Source organism: Scleropages formosus, chromosome 25 (genome assembly GCF_900964775.1).
Source record: "Scleropages formosus chromosome 25, fSclFor1.1, whole genome shotgun sequence".
In the NCBI taxonomy this organism is placed as follows: Eukaryota; Metazoa; Chordata; class Actinopteri; order Osteoglossiformes; family Osteoglossidae; genus Scleropages; species Scleropages formosus.
In genome coordinates, this window is record NC_041830.1 from 2,896,604 (window position 1) to 2,911,234 (window position 14,631).

General features: G+C 44.8%; 1 protein-coding gene across 1 annotated transcript in view; it reads left to right on the top strand.

Moving 5' to 3' along the window:
* The window catches only part of LOC108928184 (ephrin type-A receptor 2-like), a 39,009-nt gene that overhangs the window by 4,578 nt on the left and 19,800 nt on the right, over nt 1-14,631 (top strand). The window contains exon 3 of the mRNA XM_018741983.2: nt 1,228-1,876. Coding sequence (XP_018597499.2) covers nt 1,228-1,876 — 649 coding nt within the window. The remainder of the gene's footprint in view (nt 1-1,227; nt 1,877-14,631) is intronic.

Genomic DNA, 14,631 nt, shown 5'->3' on the forward strand with positions numbered 1-14,631 from the left:
CCTGCTCTGGAATCATTGGTTATACGAAGAATTTAGTCTAAATAATTCCAAAATCGTTAACTATTTAGATAGGGTTTATTGCACTGCGCCACAGACTGGACTGGTTGCGGGAGTCCAGATGAATTAAATCTGCACTGATTCATAATAGGTGGTGTTAATAACAACACATTGGATATCTGAATGTGTGTGATACCAGAGACCGAATAGCACAGATGAGTGTATTTGTTTTGACTTAGAAAAAATGACATTGGTGTGCAGACTGAGACCAAGCTGTTGAGGTTTCTGACGTGTAATGTTAGGTAACGTGAATTGGCTGCACCGACTGAGATTATTGGGAAGGATTTGCTCTTCGGGTTTTCCCTTCTTTCTCGGTGAGGAATGTGTTGTTCTTCCAGTAAGTATTCAGCCTCCCCACAAAGGGCATGTTGGCTTGCAGCATTAAATAAAAGCGATGATACAGAGATAAATGGAGATGATGGGGAGAGAGAAAGGGAGGTATACAGATAGATAGATGGACAGATTCAGACATGGATTGGTCAATGAAAACTTTGACCAAAAGGGAAATTGCATGAGGCTACATGACACACAGGAATGACACTGTAATAAATAAATATTGCAGAAAACACATACACAGGCTGAAACTACTTGTCCCAAGCTGTGTCGTGGCAAACCAGGGCCAAACCTGGCAACACAGGGCGCAAGGCTGGAGGGGGAGGGTACGCACCCAGGACAGGACGCCAATCTGTCGTAAGGCACCCCAAGCAGGACTCGAACCCCAAACCCACCAGAGAGCAGGACCCGGCCAAGCCTGCTGCACCACCACACCCCCTATTTCAGAACAGTAGACCAAAAATAATAAGACCAGAAAGTAGTGCAGGCAGCTGAATGCCATCCGGACAGTGAGTTTCAAGCGTGGTTAAAGTGGGATGAAATGGATAAACTACTGCAAACTGAATTATTCATTCTGAATAATAATAATATTTGTATTGTAATAATGCCTTTTAGAAATAGCTTCAGAGTAAATGTTCGTAGTGTGATTTATTCTCCACTTGATGGTCCAAATGGTGAAGAATAAAGAAAAGCTTTTTCCCTTTGTTGTCCCTTCCTAAGTGTCAGGATCCTTTAATTGTCTCAGACACTGTCTGTGCTTTATTTTGTGGTGTAATTTGCTGTCCTCCTTCCTGTTGGCTGTGGTAACTGGTGTCTGTGCCTCTGTCCTTCTGGCAGTGGGAACTCCTGCAGACGGTGGTCAACGGTTCCATGTTCTACACGTACTCTGTGTGCAACGTGGCTGGGGGCGATCAGGACAACTGGCTGCGCACCACCTTCATCCAACGGCGCCCGGCCGCCTCGCGTGTCTTCGTCGAGCTGCGCTTCATTGTGCGTGACTGCAACTCCTTTGATGGTGCCTCGCTCGCCTGCAAGGAGACCTTCAACATGTATGCCGCAGAGTCAGACGCCGATGTGGGCACCAGCTTCCGCAAGGGCCTTTTCCGGAAGATGGCCACAGTGGCGCCCGATGAGATCTCGGTGCGTGGCGAGCTTCGTGTCAACACCGAGACCAAGGTGGTGGAGTCTCTCTCACACAAGGGCTTCTACCTGGCCTTCCAAGACTTGGGAGGCTGCGTGGCACTACTCTCCGTCAGGGTTTACTACAAATCCTGTCCTGCCACCGTGCTCGGCCTGGCCACCTTCCCCGACACGGTGGCAGGTGTGGACGGCGTGGCCCTGCGTGAGGTTTCCGGTCAGTGCGTGCCCAACGCCATCAGCTCAGAGATGCCCCGCATCCACTGCACACTGGAAGGCGAGTGGGTGGTGCCAGTGGGCCAGTGCCAGTGCCAGCCTGGGTTCGAAGCGCTCAACAACTCATGCAGAGGTAAGAGTCGGGCCAGCCGCTACCTCTCACCCTTTCTGTGGTTCCCTTTTTGTTGGTCTGCTGACAGCTGATAAAATCCACAGGAAGCGAGATTTCCACGAAGATCCAAAGTTCTAATAGTACGGCCCGATTCTCTGCTCATGTGGAATTCCATCCAGATGTGACGCGCCGGGGATTCTTTCCTTTGATTCCTTCTTCTTACTCTCTCTTTCCCATCGTCGCTGGCAGTAACTATTGGAAGTGGATATAGGGTGCTGCAAGTGCTGTGAAACCACAGTAATGTCTGAAGCTCAGTGTTGCGGGGAAACTCTTCTGCTGTTTTACAGCACTTTACTGTGAGGCCACTTAGATGCCCGCACACATATATATGGGAGCAGCAGGTGACAGTAGTTAGAGGTGATGCCTCTGAAGTTGCAGGTTTGAATCCCACCTCCTGCTGCAGTGCCCTTGAGCAAGGTACTTACCCTAAACTGAGGCAGCAAAAATTACCCTGCTGTGCAAATGGGTAAATAATAGTAATTAGCGTAATATTGCAAGTCATTTGTAGAAAAGTGTCGGCTAAATGAATAAATTTAAAGGTAATGTGTAGTAATTTCCACATAGACCCATAAGACTTCATTGCCCAGGTATGTTTGTACTCAGAAGGAATTTCATGCAGCAGAGTGACCATATCAAAGCGGCATTAAAATAGTATAGCAAGGGTAAAGTAATATAGTCTGGAAAACATGTAATAAATACTTAGAAACAGTACATGTGGCATTAGAGTACTTGTAGGCATGTGGAATATAAGCATAGAGGTTGAAGTAGCAGCAAGATCAAACATACATGTGTGTCATAAAGTGACAAAGACATGTTGCTGCAGGCATAGAGCTACATATTCTGTGTTTCCTGTTCTATTAGTCATATCACGAGTGCTCATATGATTCATTCGGCACTTGACACTTTTCTCCAAAGGGACCTACAGCATTAGGTGGGATTCGATCCTGGTCCGCTGAGGAGAAGCACACACCTATTTGTACAGGTGCCAGCATAAACACACAGTGCAGATACAGTAACATATTGGCTCACACTCCCCAATAGGAAGACGAGTTACAGGTGACTCAGCGTTGACACACACGATCAACCCTTTCCGGCAGTGCTTCTGAGTTAAACACACACACACACACCGCTTCAGGAGGTACTGCCACACAGGTTTTCCTCCGGCACCATAATCGTTGCGACACCAATGTGTCAGACTTCCAGATTGTCCAGGATGGCTCACTTACACAGCAGTGATAGAAACTTCCAGCTGAAGCTCAACTGGTGTGTTGTGTACGAAGGAGAAACAAAAGATTTCCACCCACATTTTTTCATTCAGCAGACACTCTTCTCCAGAGCGACATACAACTCGGTAAAAAAAAAAGTGTACTACGGTAACAGATGAACACTAAATACAAACACGGTATTCTTGAAGTTGTCTGATGTCACTGTTGAAATCCACATGTGTTACACAGGCAGTTGCATAGAGAACTGGGAGAGAGTACAACATGTCCAAATAGATCACATTAACAATAACATTACCAACTCTATATGTTAGTAGTCAGGTAGGAAATACATAGGTGTTTTGACAAATGACCTACAGTAATGGGAAATTTATGGAGCACATAGGAGGTCTGGAGAGGAGTGTGTCTGAAACAGATGTGTTTTGAGACCTTTCTTAAACGTAGAGAGAAAATCAGCAATGCTTAGTGACAGAGGGCGGTCATTCCACCATATTAGAGCCAGAACTGCAAAGCCTCAGGCTATTGATTTTGGACCTCTCGTGTGTGAGATCATCACGTGGGCAGAGCTGAAGGAGTGTAGTGATTGATCAGGTCCTGTTGGTATTGATGGTCCTGTAAACTGTAACCACAGTATTAAACTGATGGGTAGCATTAATCAAAGCAATTTGTTGGGTAGCTTTAAGTCTGCGTGTGTGTGCGTGTGCGCGCGTGTGAGAGAAAGAGAGAGACTACTCTGCTGTTTAAATGGGTGAATTACTCTAGGCACTTTATTGCAGTGTATTGAACACTGTAAGATGCGACTTGTTATAAATACGAGTTAGAAACACACTTTGGAGATTCCCTGATTAAAAGGTTGCTCTACACCAACTTGTGCCAGTGACACAAAGAACATTAGTCGCAGTGATGCGTCACTTTCACCGGGACCTGCGGTTGGTGTTTTGTGTAACACTTTGTTTGCGGGCCACACTGTACATTCTTTGGCCCCGAGTAGGATCCTCATTGATGTGCAGTGAGACGGCGGAAACGCAGTCTTTGTGGTGCCACACTGGAGCACGTGGGAGAGCTGCGGCCTTTCGCTGGCTCCACGGGGGGGAGTGCGGCCAGCGGGGAGACAGCCGCTCCCGGTCCCCGCTGTGCACCACATGTCAGCCCTCTGAGTGTGGGAAGGCCCAAGGCAAACCGGAGGGTACAAGACCTCCAGCTGTGTAGCGTCGGGGGGGGTCATGGGTCTGGGGCCTCTTGGCTTGTGGTTTTGCCCTGTTTCCTCTTCTACCCTCAAGTCTCAGTCCTTTGAAAGAAATGGTGGGCGATCCTAATTAGGTAATTAGTCCAATTATTTATTTGTAGCAGGGGGTGCGGTGGTGCAGTGGGTTGGACCACAGTCCTGCTCTCCGGTGGGTCTGGGGTTCGAATCCCGCTTGGGGTGCCTTGCGGCGGACTGGCGTCCCGTCCTGGGTGTGTCCCCTCCCCCTTCGGCCTTACGCCTTGTGTTGCCGGGTAGGCTCCGGTTCCCCCGTGACCCCGTAAGGGACAAGCGGTTCTGAAAATGTGTGTGTGTGTGTGTGTATTTATTTGTAATGCTTTTCTCTTAATTATCACGATGAGTTACCCATTTATACAGCAGGGTAATATTTTTTACTGTGTTGTAGTGCATAAGCATCTTGATTAAGTGAGCTACAGCAGTAGGTGAGATTCGAACCTGGTCCCTTCAGGTGCAAGTGGTAGCAGTGCTAACCTGTACACCACCTGCAGCCCCAGCAGTGATAATTGATGAGTTTGACCCTTCTAAGATTGTTGCAGTTTTTGTTATTTGAATCAAATTATTATTATTGTATTTATAATAACTTATCGTAATCCTGTTTCACTAGGCTTTTTACCATAGTGCTGTCTGTCACGTCTAACTATGCAGTGTCCATCACCCGTCATGATGCACAAGTGCCGTGAGACCATTGTTTTCACACCATTTAAAATTTGGTTCCTCTGTGTCCTTGCAGCAAAACTGCAAATTAAAATGGAGCGTTAGACTTCCATAAAGGCACTTAATAGTTCAGCAGAATGCTGTATTTGAAGTGTGATGTTGCATTTAAACAATAAAATAATGCAAATAAACTACGGATAAAAATTACTTTTTAATTTTTGTTTTTCACATAAATGGTTGAGAAATGTCAGTTTTCCCACATTGGAAAGAAAAGCCCCCCCCCCCGCCAAAAAAAAAAAAAAACACTGTTAATTGACGGCCCCTTTGTATGCGAAGCCATGTTTCGGTGGACTCTGTGTACCAGCAGCGGACGTTTCGTTTCTCCAAAGTTCAAACATCCCGTTTCACATGACCCACGTTAAATGATTTAGGCTGTGTGGCGGTGACATTTCCTTTTTTGGGAAATAAACAAATTTCCTTATCGAATGCCAGTCTTGAAAAATAAATAAGGGCTGGGAAACAGGAGGCTGTCCGCAGTGTGGAGCACTGCAAACCTCTGTAGTCTTAGCAATATGGGAACATATAACAAGTCTGCTGTGATAATTTCACTGGAATGAGGCCAACATTTACAGATAGTCACAAGTTAAAAGTTAGTTACATTAATTAATCTGGCAGATGCTTTTCTGCATTTATAGGGTTTGCTACTATGCGTGGTTTCAGCCATCTGCTGGGGGTCTTGGAAAATATCCCCAGCAAATAAGGGGAGACTACTACTGATTTACCGATTTATACACTTAGGTAATTTTTACTGTGTCATTTCAGGGTAAGTACCTTGATCAAGGGTAAAACAGCTGGAGGTGGGATTCAGACCCCAGCCCTCTGTGTTTACACTTATTAATCTAGCTCATACTTTTCTTCATAGTGACATAATGTTAAGGAATTTAGTGATTTACCCCTTTATACAGCAAGGTATTTTTTTCTGTACCATTCAGGGAAAGTACCTTGAGCATGGGTTTTACAGCAGGTGGTGGGGTGTAAAAGTGTGAATTAGTGCACTCCTTATGTATTTGCATCAGTGGCACTAATACAGCTGGCTGTTAACTGCTTGTCCTGGTCAGGGGTGTTGCGGTCCAGAGCTTATCCCGGAATCACCGGGTCCGAGGCTGAGGAGGGTACATCTCAGGGTAGCTACAGACACACGCTACCTAACTAACGACAGGCAGTTTAGGTTGTCCAGTTCACCTCAGCTGCATGCCTTTACACATGGAGAAAATGCAAATACCATACATTCAAACTTGCACCCCAACAGCCCAGGTGCCCAACAACCCTGCTGCACCACCATGCCAAATGTATCAATAGCAATGAAATGTTAAATGAATCCTGATGAACTGGGTTTAGTATTTTCCAGCAGAGAAATAAAACTGTTTTTGAAAATGATCCCAAAACCTTTGGTTTGCTCTCTATAGTATTATGGTGCCTGTGGCCTGGCTGCACTGTGCTTCCATAGAAAGATGACAGATTTTTATTTATTTTTTTGGTGCTCTCAGCCTTCTCAGGATTAATTAAAAAGCACTCACTGCGTAATGACCGGGTCTGCTGGACCCCAGGACATGCTGTCTGATGGGGTAAGGGGTGAGGGGGGTGAATGGATGCTCGAGGAGTCGAAGAGGGAGCTGGAGTGGCCTGGGGACCGTCATACATTATTCATATTACCACAGCGCGTGCGTGGGGCCGCGGTGTCACCCATGCATCTCAAACTGTCAACGTGTCACTTCAACGTGGTTCCATCACAAAATGACCAATAAAGCAGTTTACAATGTGCCCTGGAGTGCTTTGTAGAGTGGGGAACTGAGGAAGGCGGTTTTCCCTCCAAAACTTCTCAGTGAACTGTGGCCTTGTGTTTTAATTTAAAAAAAAAAAACAACAACTTTTTGTGTTTACTGTATTCTGTTTCCATGGAAGGTGCAGTGGTGCAGTGGGTTGGACCACAGTCCTGCTCTCTGGTGGGTCTGGGGTTCGAGTCCCGCTTGGGGTGCCTTGTGACGGACTGGTGTCCCGTCCTGGGTGTGTCCCCTCCCCCTCCGGCCTTACGCCCTGTGTTGCCGGGTAGGCTCCGGTTCCCCGTGACCCCGTATGGGACAAGCGGTTCTGAAAGTGTGTGTGTGTGTGTGTGTGTGTGTGTGTGTGTGTGTGTGTGTGTGTGTGTGTGTGTTTCCATGGAAGCACACCAAACCGGGGCAGCAGGAGATGTAGTGGTTGGTGTTTGGACTCAGTGGACCCACCTCATAATGTAGTACCCTTGATCATGGTGCTCACCTTGAACTCATACAAGAAAAATTTCTCAGATCAATAAATGAGTAAATAACTAAGTGGATTAATTCTGCAAATAGCTTTTTAGAAAAGCATTAGATAAGTTTAAAAAAAAAAAAAAAAAAACAAAGGAGCACAGTGTATTTAAGCCTCTGTTAGCAGCAGTGTGTGCGCGTGTGTGTATGTGTGCAGTCACCTGGCAGTGGCCACAATCCGCTATTCTTCCATCCCCGGAAGGGGGCTTCAAAGGGGGCCGTCGGAGCGCCCGCAGGTGGCCGGACGTGGCAAGGGCGGGAGTGCTGTCCCCAGCCACCGTCGGCACACATTCCGCACCTGGGGCGGAAGGTGGTGGACCTTCAAGGGATGAAAGGAGACACCGCTGTCGTCATGGCAAATAAATGTGGGAAGCCCATTGTCTGTGTGACGGTAGCTTGTTTTTACCACGACAAATAGAATTCCTGAACACAGTTAACATCTCTGCCTTCGTTCTTTATACACTAGGCATCCGCAGCTGTAACCTTTCCTTTTAGGCCATTCCCTCCTTGTTTTATTTTCATTAGTGGGTAATAAAACACAACTAATGGCATTTTTCGTGTTCTTTGGGTTAGGGAAATATTAAGCTGAAAAGTCACATCATACATCGGGGTGGCTGGGGTTGGTTTCTTAGGGATCTCCAAAGTTTTAGATTGTATGGAGTTGATGGGATCTTGACACGTCTTGTCACGAGGAGCGTCTCTCAGCAGAAATGCCGCGTTCGCTGGGCTGCGCAGACCGCGCGTCCAGAGCGCAGCCAGGAAGTGAACATACAAAGGAACTGCATTATTTGCACATTTCTGTTTCCCTGCTCCACAGAAAAAGAAACAATCACCACTTGTTTTCCTGCTCGTCTTGCTTTGTGTAACAATGTAAGCGGTTTGGTCATAGAGCTGAGCATCGCCGTCTCTTACTTGCACTGTTTAAAAATCAGTGCTGTGGAGTTAGAGTCGGAAGCAATTTTTGGGTTACTGGAGTTGGAGTCAGTAAAAATGTACCAACTAAATGCACCGAATATGCCGGCGTACAAGTCCATCCGGCATATAAGTCAACCTCTAAAAATTAGAGGTGTAATATAGGTTTAGACCTCTATTCGCCAGATAAGTCAACTCCCAAAATAATGTGCAACTTTTGCACAGTACAGTGGAGTCGGAAGCAATTATTGGGTTGCTGGAATCTGAGTCGAAGGTTTTGCGTAGGACTCTACACTCCTGTTAAAAACCATTGAGGATGAAAGAACTGTGGGTGCAGCTAGTTGTTACTTGCAGACTTCACTTGATTTATGGACATTGTTTCTGTCTGTAGCTTGGCTCTGTGCCCTTAATAGCTCAGGAAAGTACAGCTATTATAATTGTAAGGACCTCATTCATCTTGTCTTGATAATTAAATATCATTGGTGTAATTTTATCTAGGTTTGGCCTCAATTAATTGGAAAACTTGCCTCCGGTAAACGACTCCCATGATTCCTTAGGTGATGATTTCAGTCTGGATCTCCAAGGCTGCAGGTCATAGTAATGCCAGGAGTTTGTGACCCTCACTGTCTATCTCTTGTCCTTCAGTCTTGCTGTGTGAGCTGTCCATCTCTTAATTTACTCTGACCTAGTGTTTACATGAAATTTGATTTCTTTCTTCCTTTTTACTTCTTTGTGTCTAATGTAGTGCATTATGTTTGTGTCCAGTTTGTTTGTGCCCAGGGTCCATGTGAGACTTTTTCTTTGGCTAATGTAGTATTCCCTGTTCGAGTACGGAGGATGTGGCTGTTATGCAGATTTACTCATCTGAATGTCTAGCTTCTGATTTATTTGTTTGTTTTTTGGGTTTTGGCTCCATTGTGGTGGAGCGACCTCCCCCTCTCTCTCAGAACTGCTGAATCTCTGTCCACATTTAAAAAGGGTTCCAAAACTCACCTTTTCCAGACTCACTTTGCCCATGATCTCCTAAGTTCACGTAAGGCGTAAATATTCATGCACTATAACTTTAAGATCATGCCGGATAAACCTTTACGCAGCTACTCCTGTAATGTAACGTAAATGTTTATATGCTTCCCTAGGAAGGTGATCAGGAATTGTGGATATTCTAATAAAGTTTTATGCAGCTACTCGTGTGATGAACATTAGTTCATATGGTGGAAAGAAACAAACTAACTGTGCAACGTACTTAATCACGCATCTGCAACTGTCTCTTTCTGCTAATGTTATGAGCACATTGTATTTTCTGTGAGATGTATGTCACTTTGGAGAAAAGCATCTGATAAATGGAAAAAATGTAAATAATTTTTAAATGTGATTTACCTTCTGAGCTGCTGCTCTTCTTCCGCACATTTCTTCAGTCATACCACTGTTCATTTTAACTGAAATTTTAATTAACAATTTTAATTAATTGGTGCAGGTATACATATTCATGACCGTTTTCAGTGATGTTTACATATAAGGTGTCATCCTTACATGGTTCATGTCTCATGGACTTGCTTTTATCAAGGCTGTTATTTCCGTTCTGATCTTTTCAGAATTCTCATTAATTTTGACATTTGTTTCTAAGTCTGACTGGTTAATAAAAAGGAGGATTGGATCATTAGAAGAAACGGCATGCTTAGGGTTCCACCGCCAATGTTGGCGCCACCGCTGGATGTGTCAATACCAGTACCTTGGTCTTAAATGGTTTCTCTGTTCTTGTATGGACTGGTCTTATGGACTCCCCATGGTCTGCTGAAGGAGTCCCTCTGGACACATTGATGCTTTCACAAGGGTCAAAAACAAGCATTTGTTGAGACGGAACAAATTTTTTCACTCCTCCACCTCTGGACGCTTAGTGGTCTCACTCACAGAAGGTCCAAAATCAAAAGTGTGAATGTTCTTGTTTCTGCCTTCGCTGTGGTGGCATGATCTTGCTTTGTCCCTCGGAGCTGCTGAGTCCCTGTCAACGTTCAGCAGAGGTCTCTCTGTCTCTTTTAGACCCACTTGTCTTCTGATCTCCATTCAGTGCATTGCATTAAAGGTCAGAAAAAAAAGAGAAAAAACAAAAAATGGCTTCTGTACGCAGCTACTGGTGTGATGTGTGCTGGCAAAAATGGAGATTTTGAACTGAGTGACGGTGCTTCACATATGTCGTATGTCAGTGTGTGTGTGCTGTCAAATGCACTTTTCGTTACAAAGTTGAACATTCTTTTAAAGAAAAGCATCTGATAAATGTAAATATCATAAAAGGAAGTCATCTGAGATACACCTTGAAATCGATGTTGAGCCACCGGGCTGCTCTCAGATCCATTACGTGCTACCATGTTAAACTGCGGGTTTTGGAACGACGGATCGGACGAGCGCAGGCTTGTGCTGACAATGGAAGATACCATGAGCATGACTCCTTGTGGTGCAGTCATCTTGTTGGAAATTACACAACCCTTGTGGTTTTGCCGTGCAATTCCCTTGCTTGAAGTTCTGATGGTGCGGCTTTTGTGGCGGTGCTCATGTAGGAACGATGAGTTCAGACGGCGTCCCCCCTCCCACCCCGCTTTCAGCGGCCGGCCTCCATCCTGCCGGGGCTTATGGGCTCATTGTACACGTTAACGACCAGATAAAGCGCTGTGCGGAAGTGTAATGCCGAGGTGTAATTCCCTAACAGCTGTTTTATTGCTCCGGTAATCCTATTGACTAACGTTTGTCACACGCCCCCCTAGAAAGCAGCCTATGCTCAAATTCCCCTGGCTGCCTCCCAGAGCTGTCCTCTGCTCTCTTCCAGCCTCTTCATCTCCTGCTCTATCTGCCACCAAACCATACACACACGTATGCACATACACACCGATATGTGCACTGCTGAGGAACAAGGCGCAGTGGCTTTCGGCTACTTCAGTACCTGCATGTCCTGCACTGAAAGCAACAGGCTGTATCAGTGGGTAAAATCTGCGAAATAACTCTAAGAATGCGGGAAGCAGGGGGGTGTAATGGTTACAGCTGCTCCCTTTCGAACCCAGAGGACCCAGGTTTGAATCCCATCTCCTGCTTTTTGGACCTTTGACAAAGGTACTTCCACTGGATTAATATAGTAAAAATTACCCCCTTGTATAAATGGGTAAAGCAGTATAAGGAGCTTAAGATTTTAAATTGCTTTTGAGAAAAGTGTCAAATAAATATGGAAACGTAAGTTGATATAGAGGAAAATTGTGTATAATGCATAAATATGAAGTGGATGTACTGGTTCTGGAAACCACCTTGCTCCTTCCCAGTGAGTAAGTGGCCTAAGGTTCATACTTTAACATTTAAGTCAGCAGGTGGCATAGTGGTTAGAGCTCTCATAATGTGGAAGGTCCTGGGTTGGAATTCCACCTCCTGCTGCAGTACCCTTGATCAAGACACAGACCCTGAACTGATGGGCATATCACTGTAAGTTGCTTTGAAAAAAAGATTCAGCTGAATAAGTATAAAAGTAAGCTGTAAACTGCTTCACGTGAAATCAGTGGAGGGGAGAAAAAACTAAATGTAGAGAAAGCAAGGGGAGGAAAGGCCAGCCTGTGTTTTCTTGTCAAGCTGATGGCGATCTCCGCATCCTCCTGCTTTATCCCCCCCTTCCTCATTCTGGCTGTCCCATTGAGTGTAACCCCCCCTACCATGTGAAAAGAGCCGGAGGCGGCTGTCATCGAACCCCAGCACCTCCCTCACTGCCTGCCTGTCTCACTGGACCACGCTGTTTGTTTTACTTGGAGACCAGCTTGCCTGTCCCTGTGGATGGGGGGACCATTCGGCTTTGGACTGCCTGTGTGTGAGCTGAGGGGCTACTCAGAAGTAAATAGTTTTTTTTTTTTTTTTTTCCCAGTCCTTTTATTATGCAGAACACTCTTCTTCAACTTTGAAAGAGAGCTGGGAGATTCCTGTTGTTCCTTTCTCTGTCCCTCCTCCATTCATCCATTCATCCGTTCCCCCGTCTGTCCTGTTGGGCCCTTTCCTCTAATGACGGCAGTACAGAAGCCCCTACAGGTCCACTCACATGGTAAACAAACAGGCCCTGGCCAGTGCTGAACTGGGTCCGGACCCCTTGGGAGGCGTGTGAAAGTCACAAAGGGGGGATTAGAGCAGCAGGCGCACTGCTTCTTTCACACGCACCCTCTATTAGGACTTCAGCGGGTCTTTTGATCGGTACCCCCCCTGCGCCACATTCTCTCGATTTCAGTCCGGCATTAAACCCGCACTGTCCTGCTACATATTCTTCCTCAATGTGACCCTTCCTCAAATCTTTCCTCCCTTTCTTCATTTAATTAGCTTTTTGTTTTTCTTTTTAAAAAAAGAGCAACACAATATGCATGCATTGTTTGTAGCTTTTTTGTTTGTGGTATTCAGAGGTGTACATAGATTATTCGTGTGTGTATGTGTGTAAGTGTTCATGTAGGCCTTCCTGAGTTAGGTACCCTGTTGTACAAATGGGCTAAACGCTAGGCCAAATAATTCTAGTTGTGGTAGTAATGATACAATTATACATGTTTTTCATCGAAGTAACATAGTGTCAGCCTACTTAGATACTGGTGTTTTACTGTGCTCCTATATTTCCTACTATATGTTTCACTTTATGCTTTTTCTGTAACAAACCAGCTACTGTATATGTATGTATTTCCTACTTCCTGTCACGCAGTCTCAACCAGTCACAACCCTCGACTGTTAGATATTGTGATGAGTGTGGCTTTGGGCTCCAACGGGGCAAAGAAAGACAGACTGAAGCTGTTCATGACCAACGTTTATTGGAACAGTGGCACACAGCAAGAGCTATCAGTGAGTACACAGGGAAATGATGCTCTTGGTCCAAGGACACCTTTTTCCTCAAGGACCTGCACCTCCGGCCATCCTTTCGCACTCACCCCCTTATAGTCCTTGACAACCCTGTCTGATGATGTACAATTACTTTACATACGCACAATTGCTCTATTTCACAACTGTTTACAATAAACAGCTGTTCACACCACTCTTGAAGGGAATGCCCTTCGGTAGCCTGGGTTGTTGCAGTATAATACAGCCATTCCCCGACATACGGTAGATCTGAGTTCCGTTCTGACCAACCAGTCGGATTTCGAAATGGATGTAAGTCATACGCATGTTAGCATGGCATGTAGAAATCGTATTCCTGTACAACATTCTTTTGTCCTCCTCAATTTCTATCACAATTATCTGGTTTTTTATTAGCCAGCTTTATTAATTGACATTTTATATGATTCTGCATTTTTTATCTTTTATTGAAAATTCTTTAGTTCATATTTCATTTTTATGTTTTATGCTATGTATCGTGATTTAATTTTTTAACCAGTTTTATGAATTGACATTTTTTTAAATCACTTTGTTTTATTAAAAAATTCTTTGGTTTATTTTTTTTATTTTTTTATGATTTCAGCAAATACAGCTCAGTAATATATTTATCATTCTTTTTATTTTATCATTTTTAAAAACTGAATGTCAACTGGGAGAAATGCTGTGATGTACACAATGCCGGGATATCATCTGATGGTCACTATCGCACGCACGCAGCCATTAGCACTGGCGGACGTACGACCAAGCATAAGTCTTAGATTTACATATATTTTTCTTTTTAAAAAAATTATACAGTGTTTTTTTTTTTTTGGTCATATGTACAGATGGTCGTAAGTAGGGGAGAGGCTGCATCTCAGTTGATGTAGCACTTGTAATTCATAGCCGTGCAGGTTTCAGTTTTATAAACATATACAGTACTTTTAAGCTCTTGTGAATTTTCATGTACACTATTTCATTTAGCTGACACTTCTCCAAAGGAACTTAGTGTTAAGCTACTTAACCAGCTGTATACATGGTTACATTATTATCAATTCAGGGTTAATACCTTGATTAAGGGTATTTTACAGTTTTTACACAGGTTTGGATTTTTACACTATAGCGAGACTTGAGATCTGTATATCAGAAGGTGAGATTCAGACCTGGCTCCTTTCAGTGCAAGGTGGCCACTCTAACCACTGTATTGCCTGCTGGCCCTTATTATTATTATTATTATTATTAATAACGATACTAGTGATGGTATCTACAAGGCAGCTCGGAGTCTGTCCAGTGCATCCCTTGAGCAGAACACCCCGGGTTGCATTCGTGCCCACGGCTCAGAGCATCTGCACCGCGGGCGACAAGTCTTGTCCACAGAGCTTAGAGGTGCTGCCTTTTCCTGTCTTCATTTCAGCTGAGTGCTGGGGATGGGCGAGAAGAAGGAAGAGATCTCCTGTGGGGGTCTAGAGGAGGGCA